Below are 25822 nucleotides of genomic sequence, written 5' to 3'. Positions count from 1 at the left end.
TCATGATAGAAAGGATGCTGATCAATATCTGAATGAAAAACCATTTGGGAAGTTTTTAGGGCCTTTTTTCCTCCTCTTTCTGTGAAGGCAATATCTGCTCAGTATCGATTGTCCGGGGCCAGTAGTTAGTCAAAGGCTATCTCCTTTGACTAACCCCTTTGCAGCGTGTCAGCCGCCCCCTCCTTTTTCTCGTGATAGATTGGTATGCTTCTAGCCACTGTAATTACACCATTGCACCAGCAGGTCATTTATTTTGTCTACTTTCACCATTCCCCCCCCCCCCAAAAAAAAAAAAAATCGCCTTTATCTTTCGAATCCAGCACTTTTCTTGTGCAACCATAGCAGGAAAAGGGACACATAAAACACCATTGTCCCTGCTATAGAGAGAGGAAGACCAAGGAGCAGCCTTCACTCGTAGATCTTCAGCTTGAATTCCTTTTTGCACATCCCATCTCTGCTGTGTCTGAGTTCAAGTTCAGCATCAGACAGAGGAGATATGACCGGAGGAATGTGATGTAAGCTTTGTGAGGTAAAAAAAAATCACAGATACTGATAATAGATGGAGGGAAAGATGTAGTATTATATTAAATTTGAGCAGATTTTTGCACAAGCATTTTTAAAAATGGCAACTCAGAAATAAAAGCTCAGTTTTTTAATATAAGCTTAGTTTTTTAATACATTGGCTTATTCCATATGATTTTTTTTTCCTATTCAAATTATTACTATTTACTTAGAGTAGAGTCAAAGAATAATATATTTATGAGAGGTGTATAGCAATAATATCATACATTTAACTTTCAATAAAAATGAACCAAATGAATCACTGAAGAAACCCATTTGCTTATCAGGGTTTTTTTTTTTTTTTTTTCATTGAGGTTCCTCACATGAAGAGATAACTACATGGCCATTATAGTTAGTCAGACTTCTGTTTATATGATCGTCTCAATCACCTGGCAATGGAATTGCTGCACTTGACACAGAGACATACGCAGACACACACAAACATGCACATACACACACACCCACACCCATGTAAGTGCTGTATAATGGGCCCAGCCGTATGATGGAGAGAGGGGAGGAGGTGCTCATGAATAGCAGACAATCTTGCTAGATGAGATTGCCGAACCTTGTTGTCTCGTTTCAACTGTTGTAGGAAGCACAACATAGCATATAATAGAGTTCAGGGGAGAGGGGAACATTATTCTAAAGTTTAGGTCCTGGCAAAACTGTAAAAGGCTAACAAGCAAGTGTTGTTTTTTGACACGTTAAAAATCAATAAAAAAATGTTAATATTGCAATAAATCAGTCTGTCTCTTAGGGCTTTAAATTGTTTTCCTTGAAGATGTAAGGTAAAAAAAAACCATGGGCGTAACAATAACTTGCATCACATTAAAATAAAAGTATACTAATATGGGCTATTAAAATCAATTTAACAAAAATAAATATTACAATGCTCTTTTTGAACCAGCAGAGGACGCTATCTGCTGTGGCCACTCTTGTTAGTATTTTGCTGGGGAAAAAAAGGCGTTTAGCCGTGGCAGAAGCGTTTTTTTTGAGGTTTTGAAGATCAACATAAACTAAGCAGATAATGGACATTACAAAACCGGTGTGCAAATACGGGTGCACGTTAAACGGTTCCACACCGCCAAGTTCGAGACGCGGGAAAAATTGTTAATAGCAAAAAACTGCAAAGCTAATTTGAAACCCCTCAACACTAAAAAGTATTACTTACATTACCCAGAGAAAAACAAGACAGAGATATTTTGAATGTTATTGTCAGAGATTCGAACTTTATCATGGAGCGCTGACGGTCTAGCGGTTAGGTGGCGCCCCCTGGTACGGTTGCCATAGTTTATTTCCTACCCTGCCTGTCCTTTCTAAATGAAGGCAAAGATTGCTGATCTTGAGCGTCCTCACTCTGTTTTTCTTTTTGGACTGTGTTGAAAACGCTGTGTTTATGCGTTCAGATTTGTCACACCACTCAAGATCATCTGTGAAAGCTAGAGGTCAGGAGATTATTACAATGGGCCGGTAATGGCAGAATTATGCAACTCCGGTCCAGTGGATGCCCTCATTACCTCGCAGCAGTGGTGATAAATGGCCTTAAATGCATGTTGTCAAAATCACAGGAAAAATGTGACTCTTCATCAAAAATACAGATGGTACCACTTCATCCCTGTAAGGGGGAGTCTGTCTGTGCTATTTATGAGTAGCTGATGTTAAGATCGTTAAAATGAGGTGTTATGTTACAGTTTTAACATTAAACAATAAAATCAAGTAGAAACATTTCATATTTTGAAGTTTAAAAAAAGCTTTCTCACAGCTTGTTAAGTCTGTTCTCTGGTCAATATTTACATCCTCTCTGAACACCAAACTTCTCCTTTTACCTCCCCCTTGAAATCTGATATAATTACTGTGTAATTGTTTGGCTTTTTGTTGCTGAATTTACGCCGAGTGTAATCGCTGCTAATTGGAAGCTGCACACTAAGCTGCTGGTAATTAGGACCGTAATTTGCATTATTTCATTTAGCTGCACTGCATTGTGGGGAGTCTGAAGCCTTCTGACTCCCACCCATGGGAGTACTTTGATCCTCACGAGCCGGCGATGTTGCAGAGACACAATATCACTCCCTCTCCTTTTTCAGATCCCTCTTTGAAAGCTCTTGGATAAATTGGAGTTAATTGGGAGGAGTGGTAGGTGCTTGTGTTGTCTCGGTAATGAGTGCGTGTGCACTCTAGTGTGTCAGCGAGCTAACGGAAGTGTGAGGAAAGCAGAGGATGCACATTTCTGGGACTTTGTTTGAGTTTGAGTGAGTTCCTCTCCTTGTGTTTAAAGCATCATTTAAGTTTTTTTTTTTTTTTTTCAATCTAATCAGTTTTAATTCTTCAAATTCATCATCAATGATCTTAAATCACACTGGATGCCTCATTGCATTGTGTTTACATTCAAATTAGATGGACAAATTAAATGACTTGATGCAAAGATTAATAATAAGGAAAGGCAAGATTTGACATGGTCCGTCATTTATTTAAAGTGATCAGATGGGATTGTTGCAGGGTCGTTGACCCCAACATTACCTCTGCAGAATCTCGTAAACAACATTAGCAGAGGTGAATTAACATACACACATGCAGATGGCCTCTCCTGAACCTCATTTCACCTGGAAGGATAAGCATTAATGCACATGTAGAAAATCACTCCGGCGAGACTTAATCATGCCAAACAATTTCAGTGGAAAGGTGTTTGGTCGTGTCTCGTTTTAATTTGAGTGTGGAGACGCGGTGGAAGCGACAGTGCCACCGTTTGACAAAGAGCCAGCGCTCCAGCAACCAGTCCTCAACATGACAAATCCTCAATCTCCTCGTGCTCCCCCGTTTCTTCTAAACACATGGTTTATGCAAATCAAAGCAAAATGATCCAGGGGATAGCAGCAATGTTTGAGCAATTTTAGGGCTGTCAATAGACGCTGACATCAATATAAAATAAAGCAAGGAGAGAAATGTCCTCTGCATATGCAGGTCTCATTGACTGTACCCAAATTAATTTAGCCCAAAGGTTATAGATGACAGTGGAGCCGCTTGTAGTGATATATGAAAGCACATTCACTCTGCATATCGTGACTGCTATGATAAAGTTCATGTTGTTGTTTGCATAAAATCCGATGCTTCGAAGATAAACCTACACAATAACTGCAACAGGTTCTTTACATATAAATATGTATCCACTGTACAGTCTGCCCTCTGTGATAACCTTTGTAAAGGATAAAAATAATAATAATGCTAAAGTTTTGGTAAAGCTATCCGTTGTTTAAGTCGGATTCTAGACAAAAGAAGCTTCTTATGACTTCAAATGGTGAAACTATTGCGGTAAATCTTTCCCGAGATAACCCTGTTTGACTTCATTAAACACTTGCACCAATGCAAACACAACCCTCATTGATAAAGAAATCTCCTAGCTCTTGAGGCGTAGCTGGCCTAGCGGTTATGTCATGCACCCCATGTACAAAGGCTACAGTCCTCGTTGCAGCAGCTGTGGGTTCAAAACCCTCTGCTGCATCTCATCCCTGTCTTTCTCTCCTCCCAGAATATTCCGTCTCTCTTTGGTTGTCCTGCCTAATAAAGACACTGAAAACCATCCCCAAACCCTAATAAAATATTATTTCAGGAGATGAGGTAAAAGTAAACAGTGGTTGTTGTTGTTGTTGTTTTTTTCTGAATGCTAGTTTGTATTAGATTTAGGAAAATTAAACCTCAATACCCTTACAAGTGAAGCAGGACACTAATAGTTTGTAATGTATGTAATAATAAATGAAATAGATCTTTTTTTTTTTATATTCTGAAATGGTGACTATCATTTTGGCCAGACCACATATTGACAATTTCTTTAAAAACTTAAGTTATATACAGACAATAGGATTTTATTTTAGTCTCTCTGTTTTGTCATGCTTTGATTAAACAATTGTGTATTACTTAATTTGAGTGAACAGCACTTACGTGTCGGGGAATTGTTAAAAAAAATAAGAAAAAATAAAATAGAAAAATAAATACAAAGGATGAACTTTGCCAATTTCTCCCAAATAATTGTTTTTATTGATCTTTAAAATCAAATCTTGAATTTAAATGAATATAGCTGGATTGTAATCTTAAACAGCCAACCAGTACTCCTTGTACACAGCAGATAGTTTGTGTGGGGTTTATTAAAGTGAATAACAGTTTTGTTAACTGATCGGGGGAGAAGGAGCGTCAGGGCCACATAAAAGCAGAAACTCAAGCTCCTCCATCTGTCCTTTGTGTTGGTAAATGTCCTCAAATTTACAACTCCAGAGTCCAGAAGAGCGTCCAAATGATGTTTAAAGAAGGGGAAGGGGGAAAAAAAAAAAGATAATTACTATTTAGTGCCTCATATAAAAGTCTTCCGGACTCTCTTTTATCAGTAGCAAATGTGGTCTACATTAGAGAGGCTCGACAACTTTTCCTTAACACACACACACACAAACACAAAATCTACATGCAAGTAGGATATGAGTTTAATTTAATGTTCACAGCTTCTTTTTTTTTATGTAGTACCTCCACAATCAGACGGCTGCCACTTCAGGCTTAACGAGCGGCCTTCCAGACGTCTTTTATGACCAAACTAATTACTAATTACACAAGTGGTTTGGCGTGATCCACAGCACAACGCTCGCCCCTTTGTTATTTTAATTGTTGTTATTTTGAAGAATGGTGCCTCCGTAAATTCTGCCGTGGATGCCCAAGGAGGATGGATGAGCTCTGAATAATTTATCATCTCTGTGAAAACACACTCAGTGTGCCGTATGGGGGTTGCATAGCGCTGCACATCCCCACTCTGGTTACGCTCTCATTTGGGATTGATGACGAGGTATCTTTCATCAGGCGACCACCTCTTCTCGCATCCCGTCATTAGGACTCCCATTGTTGCCTTTTCATGGAGCGCTGGGTGAATATGACTGGCAGAGGTGGTCCCCCCATGCAGTGACTAATTACTCTGGGCATAGCTCCTCTCCTGATGGATTAATGTGTATTGTGTGTATGGGACAGACCCCCCTCTTCTCAACGATGAAGGACGAGTGCGTCCTGATCCAGGGCTCTGCACCATGCACAACCTTGATAATTATTTTCATAGATGAATACCGTTGCAGGCAGGATGATGAAGTGGCCATTTGCGTTCAGAGACTATCACATGCAAACATGGAGCAGGGTCTTTGTCACAGGCGAGAAATCTAGCCCTGCACAGACCTGCGTCCCTTGTGACTTCGAACTTAAATTTAGCTTCGAAACACACACACTTTCTCTGAAGACACATTTTTTCATTTCTCTATAAACTATTTAGTCCATTCCACAAAATTCCTAAAATCCTAAATTTGCAATCTGCAGGCTGCTTTACATTTATTGTCAAGGTATCGGTCCATTACCAACAACTCGAGATAATTCAAACATTTAACTAGTTTTCATTAGCCCGGACATTCATAGTTCTAAAAGAATCTATTCATTTTCTTGCATGACGCTCCTTTCCCTCTGAGGCCCCTGTGTGATCCGTGATGTTGGAGTGAAGATTTGTGAGGAGCTCCCGGCCTAAGCTTCGTTCAAGAATAGATCCCATAAAGAACGCTGAGGTTCTCCTGTCATACCCTGTGCCACTGAAACCATAAACTGTCTTCCTAACACTTCCCAGGATGCACTGCAGCTACTAAAGACTAGCCTGGTCAAAGCATTTTTTTTTCTATTGTTTTTGAGATGCTTTTTTTTTTTTTTTCAATTTTAAAGCAACAAGACTGAACTAAAGCCTCTTACAGTATGTCTAGAAGTGTGATAAATGGTTTGTGTGGGTTGTAGGAACATGTCATTTTGAACAAAGTCCAACAAGACTATCTCCAGGATAAGTTTTTACTTATTCCTCATAAGAAGATTTAGTCCAAGTTAAATGACGACATGACTCAATGAATACTCGCTTTTCTGATGTTTTTTCTGCCCTACCTGAGTTTTCAGCTTATTAAAAGTGAAAAACAGTGAATTGTTGAGATGATGAATGAGCACTGACACACAAAAAAATGTGGGAACCCTTGATCCATGCAAAGGTAGAATTGCTTTTTTCCTTTCGAAAACAATATTTTCATACATTTAGTTGAGCATCCAAACCATCTGTAATAGATATTTAAGATATTTTTTCAATCAAAATCTTTCAAAAATAGAAGCAATATTTTGTTATAGGAAGGGACACAGAGTACATTCACTATGCCATGTGACAGTGACAGCTCATTAAAAGTTGACACTCCTTTTCTTTAAGAGCAACATGATTTATTGACCATGCCTTTTTAAAGGAGATGCAGGGTGCAAAGAAAAATGGGTGCTGTGGACATTGATTAATATTAGTAATGCTATCCAGTCCCCTCCTCTGTGTTTGTAATGGTCCCTTCTCCTTATCCTGCTGGCCATGCCTACTGACAAGAGGTGTCCTGCTGGGCTTGAAATGAGCCTTGAATGGAAGCGCGTGCCACAGTAGTGTGTGGAAAATGATCAAGCTGTCGTTCACTCGTTCCACCATTGATGGACCTGGTGTTCAGTTCACATTCTCAAAGAATGAGCGGGGAAAAGGCAGCAACACAGGGCAACACCTTACCCTCTAAGATGGAGATACTGTCACATTTGAGGATATATGTACACTGATTTGTGACCTAAGTTTGTGTCTCAATGAATGTATTTAAAGAGTAATGCCAAAGGTTGGAAAACACACCAAACACAATGCTTGCTTTATGTATGTATGCTCGGGCTGAGTGCTAATGCCGGGCTGCTATACCATGCTGGCTGGTAATTGCTAACACATGTGCTACCTCTGTCTCGCTGCAGCCGGCCGAGGGAGTTCTGGCGCCTGGACTACTGGGAGGACGATTTAAGGCGGCGACGTCGCTTCATCAGGAACCCCTCCGGATCCACTCACTCGGAGGCCACACTTAAAGCCGCGGCCGAACATGGTCAGTATTGTTAGCACTACCTTCTCTTAGCACCAGGTACAAAGTAATAAAATTAGTCTTCCCGTTGCAGTAAAAGATTTATTGTACCACAAGTAACAATAAAATAGCACCCTCATATAAGTTTCACAAAGGGAATTTCACACCCCGGCACCCATTATGCAAAGCTGGAGTAATAATCACCCTGAGTGTTAGCATGCTTGATTTTTAGCTAAGTGGCTATGAATTGGATGAAATAAGAAATGTTCATTCTTTTCTGTTTTTTTTTTTTTTTTTTTGCTGCATTACAGTGGCAGATATCAGTGGTAAGTTATATTCGTGCATCCCTTTATTCCCTTCTCTGTTAGGGCTCAGTCTGGATTTATTCCTAGGATGATTAGCAAGACCAGCGTAAACATACTGTACTTGAACTGTGTGCTAGTTAGAGTACTGATTCAGAACATTCTGAGGTGTTTATAGTTTTCTTAACCATTTTTACAAGTTGTACGTGAATACTTCTTAACATTGGTTATTTCTAAGGTATTTTAAAGCTAATTGCATTCTGCTAGTTGTTCTGTTAAACAAAGGGTCCACATTGTACTCAAAGTCTGTTTTTATATGTGAAAATGGCATCAAGCGATAAAAGGAACTTTGTTAATACTATGCTGTTACCTTTAGTACTGAGTTCACTTGAAATCTAACAACCCTGAGAGATTTTGCCCGTAGTTTTGGTAAAGGTCAGAGAAAGTTTTCATTGTTTCTGAGCTCGACTCTACAAAGACAGGTGCCAATTTTCAATAAACCCTAGTCTGTAAAGAACTTAACATTCCCTGCAGTCCCTTAAAACAGCACTATATACATCACACTTCAACACCAGGAGTCACTTTTCTCTCCTACAGAGGCAGTATTCTCTACTTCCTGAAATGACACAGCAACCCACTAACAGTTGCTAACTTGATCAATTATCGTATCCAATAAAAAGCCATTTCCATGACCTCAGTGTTAAACATGAAACTGTTTCTGTACAGTTGACAATCCCTAAAGACACACAGCAGGTGCGAGAGGAGTCGCTGAGAATGTGATCTAAAAAGAAGCAAGTGATGGGGATCCCGTGTTCTTGTCAGACTGCAGGTCTGCAGGAATGGCTGCAGCGTGGCGGCAGCTGGAGACCGAGGCCCGGGTCCAGCTGCTCGCTGTCTCTTCTAAAGAAAGCCTCTGTATTTTACGTTGTCTCCTTGTTTTCCCTTCAGCTTGCTTGTGACAGAGAGCAGACACATCACTTATGTTCTGTCACTTCCCTCTGTTAGCTGAAGATTCTCATGAGTTTATTGTTTTGGTATTTGGTGTCTTTTTTTATTCATTTGTATTTAAGCAGCATTTTCTTCATTTATATATCACCAGGAAGTAAAAGAGAAAAAATATCATTTGCTTTCAAAGTCAAGTCTGTGTTAAAAAAAAAAAAAAAAAAAAAAAAAAAAATAGCCAGCAGCTTGTTGTGACAGGGCTATGCTACCTCCAGAGAGTTTACCGCCTGGCTGAAGTATGGGAATATATCATTAAAATAACTCTTTGACGTTGAAGCCTGACGGCATCCATTTTCTGATGTAACCTTTCGTCTTGTTTTAGTCGACCCGACATTTGTTACGGAAGTGCAGCTCCAGACGAGAATGCAGGGCTGAGTTTTTTCGAACGGAGCACAAAGGTCATATCTGGCTGTAATTATATTCATCAGATGCAGAGAGAAGAGAATGCAGCCTCAATCCCTAAGAAAATATTTAGGAGGAGATCAAGCTTAAATTTAGGATAATTTGCTAGCTACTTGTAGCTGCACTTTCTCAGTTTCACGCTTGATCCAAGAATTAGAGGCAGGGAAAAATACTTCGCATTTTTTTTACTGAGTGATCTTTTTCTACAAAGTGGAAGTTTCAAAAAGAGGAAAATGTTTTCCTTTTCCCTTTAAATGTACAGAAGAAAAGTGCACCTCTGCATTAAGGACAGGGACAACTGTTATCATTCATGCTGCGCCAAGATGATTTCCACAGGAGAGCGTGTGGCTGCCAGTAGGCTTGAGTAGGCTTTTTTGTATTTATGGCTGGAAAGAACCATCTTTTCTGGGGATTGATTTGGCCCGGTGGAGGCTCCGTGTAGCTGAGGTGGCAGAGTAAATACCTGAAGACTAATGTCTCTGTTCTGGTAATCAATACTCGCCTCATGACCACACTGCTGGCTACGCTCCCGTTAAAAACAAATTTGTTAATTTTGACAATTTAATTGCTGTGACCGTGCATGCCTCTTGTTGCATAAGCAGGTAGTTGAACCTCTCAGACAGGGAAATGGGGTCCTGGAAAAAGTAAAAACCTGTTGGGATTTATGCAGGTTTTCCGCTGCCTGTGTGATGTGTGTCGAGTTTGGAGTGGACCTGAAATGTGTTTTTTAAAATGTGGCACTCATTCTTTTTTTTTCTTTTCTTTTTTTTTTTTTAAATTCAAAATGTCTAAATCTAAATTGTTTTTACCTGTTTTTTATTGTAATTGTTTTAAAGATGCCATTCACTTTGTGTTAATTTTAGTTACTTTACATTCTCAACACTTGCACCTTAATTGTTTTGCGAATTAAACTTTGTAGGAATTTGCATCTGCAAAATAACCAATGCAATACAATACAACACACACACACACACACACACACACACACACACACTCAAATGCTCAGACTTGTCAAATTACCAGGACAGAAAAACAAACGGTATCTAATTCAGTAACAGAAGGAGTGAGGAGTTAGCATGCAGCCTGTCACTTATGTGCTCGTGCCTTCAATGTGTGCCTGATATTAACTGACATAACTCAGTCAAAATAGCTTTTCTTTTTATTCTGATAGACAGAGTTGAACAATATTTTGACCATTCATTTATTTGCTGAACTAACTTCAGTGTATATAATACAGTGGAGCTATTAATAACTCGGGGAGCATCGTTTTGGTTCAGCCCAGTCACGCGGGTTCAGTTGCATCAGACTGTGTTTGTCTCGGTCCAGATAATGCACGTTAGTAGTACTTTATATGTTGAGCATGTTAATGTTAAAAAGCAAAAGAAGTTCAAATACACGGCTGTTTTTAAAGCTCCTGATAGGTCTGCTGTCCACTTGCCTGGTGTGAATACAATGGCATGTGGTACGTATTAGAGGAGCTGGTAGTAATTTCAGTGCTGCTAACTAAAGAATCCTCCAGGGAGGCTTAATTACAGGAAGACCATTCTAAATATCAGTGAGCTGCATATTTTCCATGACAAGAGATTTTTTATCCCGGCTCTTGTAGCAGTTTCAAAGTATAAAGCCACATGAAGAAGCCATGCTTTTTTTAAGGAAGTGCAAATGATCTCCCCTCAGGTGATGCTAAAAAAAAAAAAAGGCTGCTAGGTATATGTTCGACATCTCACATGATGAGAACTGGGTTACTTTCACAAAAATGCTGCATTAGAAAACACAGAGGCTAATGCTACAGAGCCAGCTATGTTTACAAAGGGGGTAGGACTTAAAAGCCAGTGGTCTATACTCTGGACTTGTCTGTGGATCCTTAACATACACTGAGGGGGAAGGCTTGGCTCTGTAAATGTTTACAGATTACCATTTTTCTTAAATAATCTGTTTTGAACCTCATGTCATGTTCAGTTGAAATCAAAACAGGCAGAGTGTGACTTTTCTTTAATAATAGTTTGAATCATCTTCATTCAAAATGTTTGTTTTCATGTATGTTTAAAGGGTATCATGCAGTCAGAGAAGGGGTCGGTCACCGGGCTCTGCAAGTCTCAAAATGCATCACAAAGTCAGCATTGCTGCTAACTGTTGAAACACATTTAAACCACAGTGGTGAATGAAAGCAGCTCTGAAACAGTAGATTTTAAAAATTCAGATTCTGATCGTAAAGCTTGAATTCATTTACCAATAAATCCATTGTGGCTGTAGGCTTACAACACATTGGAGGGGGAAGCTCACAGAGAGCACAATTACTTTCTTTAAGCCAGCACTTTGTCAGAAATAACCAATTTCTTTGAATAAAAACGTACATTGTCCCTTTACTATTTACAATAGTTAATAATTATTTCTGTGGTTATTGTTTGTAGAGGGAAAATGTCTGTTTGATTTCAGTTCAATTTAAATAAAGCTTAACTGTTTTGTGTGTGTGTGTGTGTGTGTGTGTGTGTAACCACACTGCAGCCTGGAATGTATGTAACACCGTGCAAAGCACTGTATGGGACCTTAAATGTATTAAAGATGAAATATAATTTTAAAAAATCCTTCCCCTCCCTCCAGCATCTGAGGAGGATATTCTCAAAGGGAAGCAGTCCATCAGGAGTCAGGCTCTGGGGAATCAGAACTCCGAGAGTGAGACGTCACTGGATGGAGACGATGACACACTGTCATCTTTAGACGAGAAGGACTTGGAGAATTTAACAGGTAAAGAAACAACCAAAACCTATCAGTCATTCTTACCCCTCCCAGTTCTACTACTGCTTTGTTTTTTTCCTAAAGTGCAGACAAAATACAACGTTTTAGTTATTTAACAGTTAATGCTTAATATCCTGCACATGCAATTTAATATTATCTGTCTGTCCATATACCCCTTAACATTGCTCTGATTTTCACAAGCTTTTTTCACGATTACAGTATACCTTTGCATAATGTTTTCTTTATTGCACACAGCCCTTGAACATAGCTTGTGAAGACACACTAGTTGCAGTTTTCTGTCGGCGACTGAGCTGTCACACAAACACACTAAGCAATTCTCATCACATTTTCCTTAAGCAGCAGTAGCCGAGTTTATCCCATATATTCAAGAAAAGCAGCCCCAGCCTGACTGAAAGACTGATGCAGCATATAAGATTTAATCCAACTCTAAATGCAGTCAGTCAGTTCTTTGTGTCCATTGAAACATCCTTTATATAAATAATTTTAATTAGATATAATATAGTCTGCTAATCGGATTGCAGTGTGATTCGCATTTTTGTGATTAGCTTCAGCGCTCAGCAGCCTACAAACTGCATTAATGGGGCTCAGAAGGGCATAAAAAGAACGCGACTGGATGACAATGGGATTAAACGTTGAATCCTGTCTAATAAAGAGATATGTTTACACCGAGAACTATAGGCCGCCTTACGCTGCCGTCTGCTCCACATGTAATTGAATGTCTTCAATTTAAAAAAAAAAAAGGTTATTTCAGCCTGCGGAAACCATGTCAGTACCGACGGGGTTCACGAGAGACCATTGGATGAATATCTATGTTGGCCTATCTGTTTATCCCATCCGTTTGCACGTGTGTGAGGGAGCTCATGAGGGAAATCAGGCCGAGCTCTTGCAGACTCCTCTTTCTCTCTCTCTCGCTCTCTCTCTCTCTCTCTCTCTCTCTCGCTCTCTCTCTCTCGCTCTCTCTCTCTCTCTCTCTCTCTCTCTCTCTCTCTCTCTCTCACCCTCTCTCCCTCCCTCCCTCTCTTCTCCCCTCTTTCTCTCTAACACATCTGCAAACACAATGGCTCATACTTGCAGAGCCGGGCACAGCTTTCACCCACAGCTCCCCTGAGCCACCCTCTCATTGTCACACTGGCATAAATTAAGATTAATGAGAGATTAAACAGGGCTTCACCCAACAATCCCCGCAATCAATGCATTCTGACTGACACTCGATTTTTGGTCATTCTGAACTCAAAAGTTAAAATTAATTTAGCATATCATTGGCCGATTTAGATTTTATTTTTTTTTTGTTAAAGAACTGCATGTTAAAGTAGAAATGACGTTTTATCAACAAAAAAGATCGAGCTATAGACTATTAACCGTCCATAGAAATCTAAACTCTGTGACCGAAGCCTTTTGTCATATGCAAGATAATTGTCAGCTATGTAGGCTAAACAAATTATTTGCAATAATCGACCTCAACTTTTAAAAATAGGCAAATCGTAAGGCCGTTATGCCTCACGTAGCATATTTATCCTTCAATTATCCACGGCAACGACCGAGGCCCACGGAGGGTTTCTAACTGTTTTTGTTTGAGTCTGAAGTCAACTCCCTTGTTGAGTTTTATAAGTTTACCTTTACGGTTGGCCAGTGTTATTTCCCCGCTTGAAGAGCAGGGCACCCCCGTTTGCTTTTTGACCGACATGTGTCTGCCCTCCTCCTCTTCCTCCTCCTGTAGGCCCAGTAAACTTGAGCACGAGCGCTCAGCTGGTGGCTCCGGCTGTTGTGGTGAAAGGCACCCTGTCCATCACCGCCTCCGAGCTCTACTTCGAGGTGGATGAGGAAGAGCTGGGCTTCAAGGCCATCGATCCAAAGGTAAGAGACTCTGAGATCCATTGATAATGTCTAATAGTACTGAAGCCGTAGTCGAACTCTCTGTAGAGCTGTTAATGTGATAAAAGAAGCCTCTTTGAATAGATTATTATTTAATAAAGCAATGACGTAGCTCATATCTGAGTTGCTTAAAATTAGTTACGAAGTTAACAAAACATATAATACATTGTTTCCCCAAGTATATTTGAGACTGCCTTATTTCTTGCACGGATAATTGTATTAGTATCTCACCTAAAAAAAAAATATACTTTTGACAGGTTGCCCGGTTGATTGTGTTAATCTGATTTTTTTTTTCTTCTTCTTTTTTTTCAATATTGTTTTTTAATGGGAAAAAAAGAGTCTTAAATGGGTAAAACAAAAAGTGATCAGGCCTTCAAAATAGTAATTTTCAGGTCAGCAGCAAAGCCTATTTGTTTTTAGGGTAAGCAGGGTTTGTCGTTAAGACAAAACGGCAAATTAATAAATACTTAAATATGACAAAACAAATTTTGAGCAAATTTTGCTTTCGTACTGTGCCCTATAGTTTTAGCCTTGTAGCGTCATGCCGAGAAGACTGCGATCCCACAGGTGGTTGTTAGTTTCACACCGTAAACAATTCTTGGAATAATTTGTATCGACCTGTGTGTAATTGTAAATTTAAGCGAGTAGTTACATAATAACCACATTTATTTGTAACTGACTTTATAAAAAAAAATCTATAGATTGTATGACCAACGACTCCACCGCTTTAGAAATCCATGGCATTAACGAGGAAAGCGTTCGGCCCTGTGCTTGTGCTGCTGTTTAAACAGAGAGCAGGGATGCTCCCAAGCCCATATATTAACACGAGTTGCTGATTTACATTCATTCGAAAATCCTTTAGAGCCTGTGACGCACTGTAAAAATAACTTATGGCCTCAGGTCCACTGTGTGCACATTCCTTTTTAAATTTAGGGAAAGTGCATGTTCTCACTCTCTCTCTCTCTTTCTCTGTGCAGAATTGCTTCTCTTCTAGAATAATGAATACATTGAATATTATTTTCATCAGTCAAATGCAACAGATTAGCCTGCAATATCAGCTGTCAAAACATGTCAAGACACGAGGCCAAGTTGTAATTTAGTTTGCAACATTTTATTAACATTTCCTTTTAAGTCACATAATGAAAAAATTGAACTTGGCACGCTACATTTTATTCTTCCACTGAACGATTTTGTGCATATATTTAAATAAAAGGTTCTTCACTTTGTGAAAACATTTAAAGAAGACAACTAAACGTTAATGTTACATTTATGTGAAAATGTACCTTCTCTCTCTGTGGCAGTGGCCCAATTGCTCCATTTTTAAAAAGGGGGTTTTCTGTTGTTTGTTCGCTGCATTCTTTTGTTACAGATTTTTTTTTCTTCACATTGCTTGGAGAATAAGTTGCAGGCTCGTCTTTGTTTGTCCTTCTCTGAAGTTTTATTTATCCCAAAATGTCTCTTGTCTCGACGATCACTTTATAGTTTGTCCAAACTTTTCGCATTGGTAAGGATTTCCCTCGCTAGTCTCCATGTTTGCTTAGCAGCAGCCTCCAGGGCCGAGTGAGGCTTCCCCTGAAACAAGTCCAAGTTTGGCAAGAAGTAGTGGGGACATCTGCGGCACTGCAGGCAGGATATGAGCTGCAGCAAGATGCCATTTAGTCGGTCTCCGAGGCAAGACTCGTCCCAGTCGGTCTCTCTCGGGTGTTTCTCACACTCGTACAACAACAGGGTCTTCATGTGGTAGTTGTGGAGCGGTTGGCCCGGCAGCTCCAGGTGCCGGTCTCTCAGAGTCTTGAGCACTGACAGACACTTCTTCCTGCAGCCGGCCATCAGCAGCCTGTTCTCGGCCTCGCTGAACTGCAGCACCCATGCGTCGCTCTCTGCAGAGCTTTGCTTTCCCGTCAGCGAGTAACACTCTTTTGAGAGCAGGTTAAACCCCTCTGCTTTCACCTCTGCTACCCGGTTTGGCCCGGGCCAGGGGATGTGGGGCATGGGCCACTGCGCTGCACTCCTAGGCCAAATTCCCGTGCACTTAAACGCGGGAGTAATCTGTACCACATACCTCTCCCTGATCCGCAGTCTGACCTCACTGGTGTCCGCCACCATCTTTACCACGTCGCGGTAGCTGCATTTATCCACGGCCTGCGCCACCAGAGTCTGGAATCTGGAGCGGATCTTTCTGGCTGAAAGGTACCCCGAGGCTGTTATGAATTCGACCCACAGTGACATGCTCCTTTTCCGGCCATCACTCAGCTTCAGCACCGCGCAGCCGGGCAGGGAGCCATCATCCACAAAGTTGAACACCCCCATTTGGTTGAGGTAAAGCACCACCTCGAACTCATTTGGAGAGATGACCTCCATCCCCTCATAGCGAGCGTCTATCTCACTGAGGGAGCTGATGAAGCGCGGCTCCTGCACCTCCACCTCCTTCAGGACATCCGACACCACTTTACAAACCTCCCTTATGGTCTTCGCAATGGCCGCTTTGCGCGCTTGGCATCTCTCGTTGTGATACTTGTTCAGCTGGTAGACCAGCTTCGCCTGCGTAGCGATCATGTTGGGGCAGAGGTCCGGGCTGTACACCGGGGAGTCGCAGTAAGTTGACGGATCCAATGCTTACCGGTAAAGCCAGAGGCAAACGCTTCCCCGTGCAGGAAAAGTGTGTAATCAAAGTTTTTTTCTTTGCTTTTGCAGCGGATGGACGTCAGTGTGAGGAAGAGGAAACGGATAGTGATGCAACGCAATAGCCTGTTAAATATCAGTCCAACTTATGAGCACTTCCAGCTTGGCTATAGTAGATTCATATTCAGGTTGCAGGTCAACATCCGCATCAGAAGCAAAAGGCTAAAACATCGCCTGCTTGTGACCACTCATCTCCTCGTGCAGTTATTCTCTCCTCTCCTCTCTCGTGCCCCCAGCTCACTTTTCGTCCACACTCAGCTGTGAGCTGGACTTGTGTACTTTATGAATGGCTCCTTTAGCAAGAGCGAAAGTGGGTCGGGCTTCTCTTCCTGCAATCATGTGCAGAGCTGTCAGTGCGCACAGCCAATCAGAGCAGAGTGCAGCTCCAGTCCGAGCACGGCAGCATCAGGGCGCGAGAAGCTGTCCGCTGCTCTCTTACCGACACAGGGAAACACAAACCTTCAGGTGTATACGAGTAAATTCCAGTGTTTACGCTCTGAGCCAGCAGTGAAGTATTTATTGTGGAAAAGTGTTGCTATTTGCGCGTTATTTGGCCCATGTGCGCTCTGAGGATATAAGACGTTTTGTTAGTCCTGCTTTTCATCTCCACACAAGACTCTTTCTCCTTATCTCCGACTTTAATTCAATGGATTGTTCGTGTTTTTCTTCCGTAAAAGGCTTATTTGCAGCATATGTAACAGCAGGTATTCCCTTTATTATCCGTTTACGCAGCATGTCCATATTTTAAAAAATCTGTTGCATCTGTTTTACGTTTTTAGTGGTTTCCCTTTTTTCCACATTAGAAACCTCAGAGACATGGTTATTTTTTTCACGTAATTGTTAATTAAAACAAAAAATAAACCAATTGGTCTTTTTATTTCTTTATTTGATTTTCTTTGAAGTTTTAATTCCATTGTTTTTCGGCATTTGGAATCTGATAATGTGGCCTATCAAGCGGTTGTGTTTTTAAATCACATTTTCATGTAATACTTTTTGTATAAACTATAAACATGTAAACTACTGCTGTTGCATACAGGGAGGCTAAATAAAGTGGGGTTTATGTTATTTTGAAATTCTGTAGAATAGCCTGCACCTGCACCTTGGGCGCAGCAAGCTTTGATGAAGGTAGACTATGAACTACAATGATCATACATTGGGCCTATTTTTCTTATTAGGTTAGATAAACTTGAAGCTTATTAGAACGGTTAACTAGACTATTTAGTGTCAAATAACTAACCCGAGACTTGTTCCGCGGCTTCCCTGGCGCGCGCGCACATACACACCTACACGCACACACACACACACACACACACACACACACACACACACACACATACATACACACACAGGCACAAACACACTCGCTTAATGTGCCCGTGGGTTTATCGCTTGGAACGTTGTCCATACTGAATAATTTAACACGGGGTCTCTAAAGGTTTTGATCGGAGCCTTGTCATCTCGACTTTGTGACCGAGGACTAAAAGATTCATCACTTTTTATGCTCACATAGTTGGCTACAGACTTGTTTTCATTTTTGTAAGAAAAAATATGAGTCGTGTGAGTTTTTAGTGGAGGCTTAACGTTGTGGCGGCGTGTTATCTGTGAGATCACGAGTCTGCTGTTTTCCTTAATGAGTTTAAAGATGTCTGTGGTAGAATGATATGGAGTTAAGGGATATTTTTTCTCACGTGTTTGCTCTTTCGACGCTCATGTAGCCTAAGCTAATTGATTTAATGTTAAGTTATAATATTTTCTCATTCGATCAAAATTGATTTCTTCTCAATATCAAAGCAACGTTACAAGTCATCATGAAAGTTTAATATTTCCTGTTTCATTAGTTTAAATTGACTTCAGAGAATTTATGGGAAGATAATTCTCTCTGCATTTCGCCTTTAGTTGCATATCTCGGTCACCAAAACTTTATATTTCAAATTTCATTCAAAGTCATTTGTGGGTAAATTTTGTGAGAATAAAAGTGTCTAAAAATAGGCCAGGACTTCATGTTACTTGTCACAGAAATAATTTTACAAAATGCAGAAGAAGATTTCCAGAAATCATTTACTGATAAAAAGCTGCCAACTATGCAAAATGATCTGAAATAAGACACAAACATTTCAGAACTAGCAAAGATGAATGGCCTCTCCTTCATAGTTCCCAGTTCCCACATCTTCTGGACTTCATCATGTAGAACTTTTCTCAAATGCTGATGAGGCTTTTTAGGCTTTTTGATAACTTTATGATTTAGTTCAGTGTGCAAAACCTCTACAAAGAAACACATTTTATAAAACATGGAAAAAAGTTTAATCTAACTCAAATGAATGAAGATTTCCATGGTTTTATTTTTTTGCTTTATTTCATACAGAGTTAGCAACTTTTCGCTACACTCATATATTATTTATAGTGTTTCACTTGCACAATTTGTTGTTGGAATTCTCTGCAGTGTTAAATACTTTGACTCAGCGAGGCTTGTCTTCCAAAATGGAAAAGTTATTTTAACTTAACTCTGTGTGGAGGGGGTTTGTTTCAGACTGAACATCCTCAGTTAGAGAAATCACTGCAGGGGAAAATATTTGCAGAAATTGCTATTTCTGTTATGGGATGTCACAACATCTGTATTTGATGCACAAGCAGTAAAATGAACACACATTTTGGATATTCTTCCCTGAACTTCTGCACTATTAGAATAAACTCTGGAATAACAAGTTGACTCTGCAACTTTGATTGATTGTGAAAATCAACAGAAATATTAAAGTGAGATTCAGCGTTGCTTCTCTGTAAGGGGAGCTCAAGGTATGCCCGTGTTTGGAGTTAAGAAAATATGGACATAAATGAGAAAAACGTCTGGCTGTTTGATTCCAGGATGGCTGTGTATTATCAGGCTCACAGCTCGAGGGAGATTAATCGACACTACTTGGAGAGCAAGTGTCCAAATATTATGAAAGACATGCTAACTGTAGCTTAATGAAATATGTAAAAATGACTCCAGTAAGACCACTTCTTAAAACGTGTTCTGATACATAATTTATTCTATTGCATTGTAGAATAAACTGTACAATGAATACAATATATTTAACCCATCTACAGTCTGAACGATTACCACATTTCATGAGCAAGATTGTGATAAACAGCATTAGGATTAGATTAGCAGCCTGAGACAGCTGGGAGCAACTCTAAGAGCAATCCCCAAAACTTTTTTCATGTCCAAACCCACTTCTGTGAAATGTTTCTCCTTCTACCTTATGGAAATATATATCTATTGACAAAAGCAACTTGATTGTCTTTCACTCATTCATCCTTTCTTGTTGCCTCTTTATGCCCTTTATCTCCTGAAACATCCTGAATTATCTGTAGTTCCCTAAAGGGTTCCCCCCTGGTTTATATTGACTGCAGAAAAGATCAGGGGCCTGTCAGAGAAGCTCTTTGATCTGAGCCTGTGTGACGACTCCACAGTGATCCTCTCACCAGCACAAAAACAGTGTCCATGCCTCTGCAAATCTCTGCCAGCTGATGAGTAACCCCTCTGCTTTCCCCTCATTTTCCTTCCTTCCTCTATCTTTAGCGCCTTTCTTTTCCCTCTCCTCCCCTACTTGATTATGTTGATTACCCCCAGGTGGCTTAACACTTCTCCTTAAAAAAAAAAGTTTTAAATAGAAAAATTATCTCAAAAGCATTGTCTTTAAATATTTCAATTCCCCTTGAGAGGGTATGCTTTACGACTGCTGTAAAACTGAATGCATTTGTGATCATTATTTCAGTCTGGGTTCTCTACATGAGCAACTTTTAATCTAGATTTTAAACTGGTTCTGTATGTTTTTTTTCTAACCCTATGTGGCCTAGTCCTTGGAGTATACTTTATGGCTACATTTTAAGACATATGACAGCATAAAAACGTTTTTAAAATTCAATGAGATACTCCCCCTGTCTACTATGAGTTAGAGTGCTTGGTAATTCCAAGTGATAAGAGAGGGGGGATGTCAAAGCTTTGGATTTTTAGGTGCTGCTCTTTTTCTGACTTTTATTTTCTCTGCACACGTGATATTTGCAGGAAAAGTGGCTCACTGCCCAAAGACACATGGGCACACTTACCAACACTGGGACACTATAGAGCTCAGTGAGTACATTTGTGGTGCTCTTTTTTCACACATTTAGTTGCAGTCTCCTGAAAACCGGATGTTCCCAGCTGCTCCCTCCGTAGAGAGTTCAAAGAAAATCATCGCAGGCAACTAATTGCCTGGCAGGCCTCTGCATCTGCTTGGCATAGAGCACAACTGATGAAGTCACAGAGCAGATGTGTGTTTGTGTGTGTGTTTGCGTGTGTGACTCTGTTTAGAAGCACCCTCTCTGTGTTTAGACACAAGCCATCAATATTGTATGTGGAGTTATTGTTGCAGAGCCACTCCTGGAGACTACTAATATTGCATGAATGAGGAAGTGAAATTCACCCCACTTAAAGCTGATTGGTCAAATGAAATACAAGCAAAAATCTTGTTGGACTAGCCTGCTCTTACGTCATTGCAATCTGTGTGTATTTCGGACTATTGCTGAGTCCCAGCAGTAGTCTGCTATCCCCTAAATTTAACCGTGGATATCTATCTGATGATGGATTAGTTCATAGTGGCAAAACATGAATCTTATAACCATACCTGCTGTAATCAAGGTCATTGCAGAGGGGTTTTGATGACTATGTAGAGTATGAAGGTTGATGTGACTATTAAATATCATTCTTTGCAGATGTTGATCATAAATGTAACCTATCATCTGGCAGAGAATTACTGAGTTTTTTCATTGATGTTGGCTGATCATTGTATCTAACAATTTATACATGAGAGACACCCCCCCCCCCAAAATAAAAATAAATAAATAAATAATGATAATGATGATAATTATATATATATATATATTAAAGTGGACATATTATACCCCCTTTCCACCTTTTCAAACAGTCCCGTGAATTTTAAATGAATATCTGTGTTTTGCCTTGGTCAAAATGTAACATGAATCAAGCAACAGAGGAAGTTTGTGACCCTGTATAAGTCAGCTCTCTCGAAACGCAATGTTTTAGTGCGCGTCTCTTTACATGCAATGAGACCCCCTTGAATATTCCCTGTAGACATCACTCCTCTGTAGCGAGAATAAAAATGGAGGACCTGAGCAAAAGTTTTACTTTAGGCTGGGGTTGTAGCCGGTGGGTGGAGATGCCAGGGGACATCACAGGCCAACTTGTGATGTCACAAGTTAATGAAACAGAGCATTTCTGCGTTGTAAGACTTAGGCAGACCAAAGGACTGGATGGCTTTATTTCAAGTTTTGTGTTTAATGTTCAAAAACACTAAAATTGAGTTTTTTTATAATATGTCCACTTTAAAATGACTATACTTACAATAACATTATATATTTCTTCACATTACTATAAAAAAGTTACCCAATTAAGGGATAAACAGTTTGTTACTTATTGTGAATCCCAATGTTACCCACACTTTGTTACCAAAAAGTTCAAGTGAGCGGCTTCTACTTTCCAAAGAGTAAAACTCCATTTCTGGAAAGAATACCAGTTAATATTTACTAAAGGTCAGTGTCCAACTTTGGCTTATGCAATAATAAACCCCCATTGAGAGCACATTGGTTACTCTAATTAGTGGGGTGGTGACGGCTCCTCGGGGTTAGCTGGAGTGGCTGAATGGATGGTCACTCAGTCATAGAAAACCACCCTGGTGTTATGTAGCCACCGGTCCCAAATCGTTAAGCTCTCCCTAAAGTGTCAAACTGCTGGGACTGCAAACCCCTCCCCCCTCGTCCCTCCACCCTGCTCACTCAGCCAAACTCTCATGGTCGCCAGGGACGACCTTCGGCTGCAGCTGCCAATCATGAAGAGCCATGGCAGCAAGAGGTCTCTGAGAGAGGAGGCTATTGATTTTTCAGTTAGAGTCTAAGTAGTGTGTGCTATAGGACTAACGGACAGCCCAAGCAGGTATGTCATTATCAATGAGCCCAAGGAAACAGATCTCCTCGCTCACTCATTCATATTGGCCTCGTTCCCTCCCTCTGTCTCTCCTGCATGCTGTTCCATCAGCTCGTGCGCTCTGACAGAGTGCATCCTGGGATGGTCAATAAATCGCTCAGCCACACCATGACACCAACTTGCAGAGTGATGGGTTTAGATGACCTTCTTTCTCTTCCTTACACTTGTTCACTGTCTGACCCTCCTTGTTTTCCCTTTACAGTAATTACAGCACTTTGGAAGACGTGAAGCGTTTCCTTACCAAAGGCAGACTTGCTTTCATCACAGCAGCCATTTCGTTTTTTCATATTTTCTTTGTCCAGGGTCAGTTTAATCTCGAGTATCTTTCCCTCATGGCCCACTTTGGCTCATCCAGCCATCAAGAACTGCAATTATTATCATACTGATCCTCTCGTTTTGCCTTAGTGCTAATGTCAAGACCTAATCCCAAGCTTCAGGAGCCGCCTGTCATTAAGACATGTGCAAACGATTACAAGTGATACAAGCTAATTAGTGTAGATAAAGCTGAATAAAGGTTTTAAAGCTTACTGAAGTGGTATTCTGCTCCCCATAAGAGCAGTTAATTATTCTCAACTGTCTCTCTGCCTTCCTCAAAAATAACTATTGTCTTCCATTATTTGCTTTTATTTTTTAGTGTCCTACCACATCATTGGTTGTACTTTAGACTATCATATTTCTCTTCAGGAGTATCATCTGTCGGGGTGAGGTCAGTACTCACCTGGCCAGATGTAGAGTACTCAAGAGTGATGGAGAAAGTCATATGGTGTGGGAGAATTCAGAATTCCAGATGGAGTTGGTTTCATTGTTTGAAGATGTTAATACATAAAGGCCGTAAGGAACGTGAAGTTGGTGGTCTGAAACGTGTTTGGACCACAACTTTGGACATTTGAATAACTAAACTTTTGTTTGAGTTGCGAAGAAATCCTGTCTGGTCAGCAGAGGATGAATCTGTCTCACAATGGTGGTCTCGTATCCGTGGGCCATAGTTATGTTTTGGGGGGAAATATTTAGAAAGCTATTTGATGAATCACAATAACATCTCACACACTACACTTCATGAATTAGATGTTTTTAAGTCCCCTGAAGATTATTTCCTCTGACTTTAGTGAACCCATGAATATTCATTTGGGGCAACCAGTAAGTGCATGTTTATACTTGTTCTGGGTTTAGGATTACTTACTAGCAAGTATATCTACGTATAATGGCTAAGGACAGTCTCAAAGAGCCCATAGCATGCCTATAGACTTTTGGTCTTGTTCAAAAATTATTCAGTGAATTATGCTCATCAATTTATTCTATAATGAACACATCTAATCAGACAGCTTCACTTCTTGCACAACTTTTCTTTTCCCTTCACAAAATGTAAACTGAAACTCTTGTGCAAAGCAGCCTGGTGAATCTCGGCAGCCTAGTGGTAACCAGGTAGGACAGATTGAGGAAAGGCAATTGCCACATTGGTAATCACATAAAGAGCCATTAGATACGGTGTCATCTTGACACCTAATGATGACTAATGTCTCTCTTCCCTCAGACACACGTGCACAAACAACCACCCAATCTTTTTTCACTAATAAACATGCTCGACTTCTCTCCATCCGTGTTTGTGACCTGACTTTGGAACCTAACAAAACCACGCGCCACTGTGGCCGAGACCTGCCCGACCTACACTTAACCAAGCACCTCCAGACAAAGAACTGCCACCCCCTCTTTGCACCTGAGCCTAGCCCCTCCATCATGCTCCATCTCTGGGCTTGACTGGGCCAGTCAGGGGGCAGGTGCCTCCCCTCCCTGCCTTTGATTGATCCCCTCTCTCCATCATTTATTCCCTTCATCTGCCTCTGACACACGCGTCAAAGGCAACACAACAGCCTGATGGATTGGCCTGTTTATGGATGCCAGTCTGCCTGGTAGGCTACTGATATTACAATCGGCACCTGTGTACCTGCTGTTCACAGAAGCTTCTGTTATTCAGACGAGGTCAGAGACACCGAGCTCCCATTGAAAGATCGATGTCCAGCCCCGCATATTAGAAATTGGAATTGTAAATGTGGTCTTGTTTTGTCAGAAATGTCGGCACTGAATTTCACATGATAACACCAGGTCCATATGTGTTGAATTTAAGTAAACATATGTTGAACTGCCTTTGATCTTCATTTCGTAATCACAGAATGCTTAAGAAAGCATCAGTGTTAATCCCACATTAAAATAAATCAGGTTATTCAAACTAGATGTTTGTTTGTTAAGGGAAGCAGATAGCATAGATGTGTGTAAAGACATGCACATGCTGTTGGAGCCGACTGTTACATTTCTGAGTTCTGGTGCTTTCATTGCCTCTATGGTTAATGACCCATCCAGTCTGGTAGAAATGGCACATCCATGGGGACATTTTGCAGATCACTTACTCATCCAAGACTCTTTTCTAGTAGACATCAGCACAACTCAGCTTTTTTTGTGCTCTGTTGAAACGATGCAATAGTAGTTGAAACAAAATATTCTCGTACCCAGATATTTTATACTTCTCTAAATCACTTCCTATTTTTAAACAACTAACTTATATTATTTAAAGTATGTATTATAAAAAATGTGTGCAGAGTCCAAGTCATAGTTTAAAAGTCAAAACTCCAAAATATTTGAGTTGCCTGTGGATCATTAGGACATTTTTCATGTTGATGTAGCTTATTTTCCTAAACTCTACAGTTCTCCTCATGGCTACTGAACATTTGAACCAGCCAACTATCATGCTTTTTCTAGCTCCTAGCTTTCATCTTTTGGTTCACCCATCTCTTGTCAATGTTTTATCACACTTAATACTTACAGAATCAAAGACAAATTGAGATACTTGGTCAACATAATGTAACATTAAGAATTTCCAGGCATAATATTTCCCGTCCGATTTTTCTAAGATCTAAAATAAGCACATTTTGAACTTGTATTTTTTAGCTGGACAACTCATAACTCCATATGCCTATGTGTTCGCTGGTTGTGCAAATGACATATCTTGCCAGCTTTGTTTTTTTTTTTACCAAAAGTCTAATGACTTTGTCTAATGACTAAGGCTCAACAGTTCTTTTTATTCTGCCTTCACTGCAGACGTTTAATCACTAGACCTGTGATTAGTTTTGGTCTATCTTTAAAAAGCTCATAAGCAGGAACAAATTGATAAGACTGATTGATAATCTATTATCAGCACTTCTTCCCAAATATTGTAGTACTTAGTTTATATTATACTGACTTCAAAACATGTTTGCTAATAGTGCGTGTTAGTTAAATTCACTCCACTACAGTTGCTACTCCAAATGCTTGTCAATGATAAACCTGTA

The 25822-nt window shown here is 40.2% G+C and overlaps 2 protein-coding genes across 10 annotated transcripts in view; one reads left to right on the top strand and one right to left on the bottom strand.

Annotated features, from left to right (window-relative positions):
- Positions 1–25822, top strand: part of lrba (LPS-responsive vesicle trafficking, beach and anchor containing) — a 179920-nt gene that overhangs the window by 94694 nt on the left and 59404 nt on the right. For 5 of the 9 annotated variants that reach the window (XM_079338037.1, XM_079338041.1, XM_079338040.1 and 2 more), the window contains exons 37-40: positions 7366–7490; positions 7778–7792; positions 11774–11917; positions 13647–13783. In XM_079338037.1, coding sequence (XP_079194163.1) covers positions 7366–7490; positions 7778–7792; positions 11774–11917; positions 13647–13783 — 421 coding nt within the window. The remainder of the gene's footprint in view (positions 1–7365; positions 7491–7777; positions 7793–11773; positions 11918–13646; positions 13784–25822) is intronic. The other 4 variants (XM_079338044.1, XM_079338043.1, XM_079338042.1 and 1 more) reach the window with 1 other exon arrangement.
- On the bottom strand, positions 14891–16623 carry mab21l2 (mab-21-like 2). Its single transcript, XM_079338045.1, has one exon. The coding sequence runs from the start codon at positions 16355–16357 to the stop codon at positions 15278–15280; it is 1080 nt and encodes a 359-aa protein (XP_079194171.1). The 5' UTR covers positions 16358–16623; the 3' UTR covers positions 14891–15277.

This window comes from Symphodus melops, assembly GCF_947650265.1.
Source record: "Symphodus melops genome assembly, chromosome: 2".
NCBI lineage: Eukaryota > Metazoa > Chordata > Actinopteri > Labriformes > Labridae > Symphodus > Symphodus melops.
The sequence above is the reverse complement of the archived record's forward strand: the minus strand, read 5'-3'. Positions and strand labels throughout refer to the sequence as shown.

Excerpts from the sequence above, each read along its gene's own strand:
- mab21l2 (XM_079338045.1), bottom strand. The coding sequence starts at position 16,357 with ATGATCGCTACGCAGGCGAAGCTGGTCTACCAGCTGAACAAGTATCAC.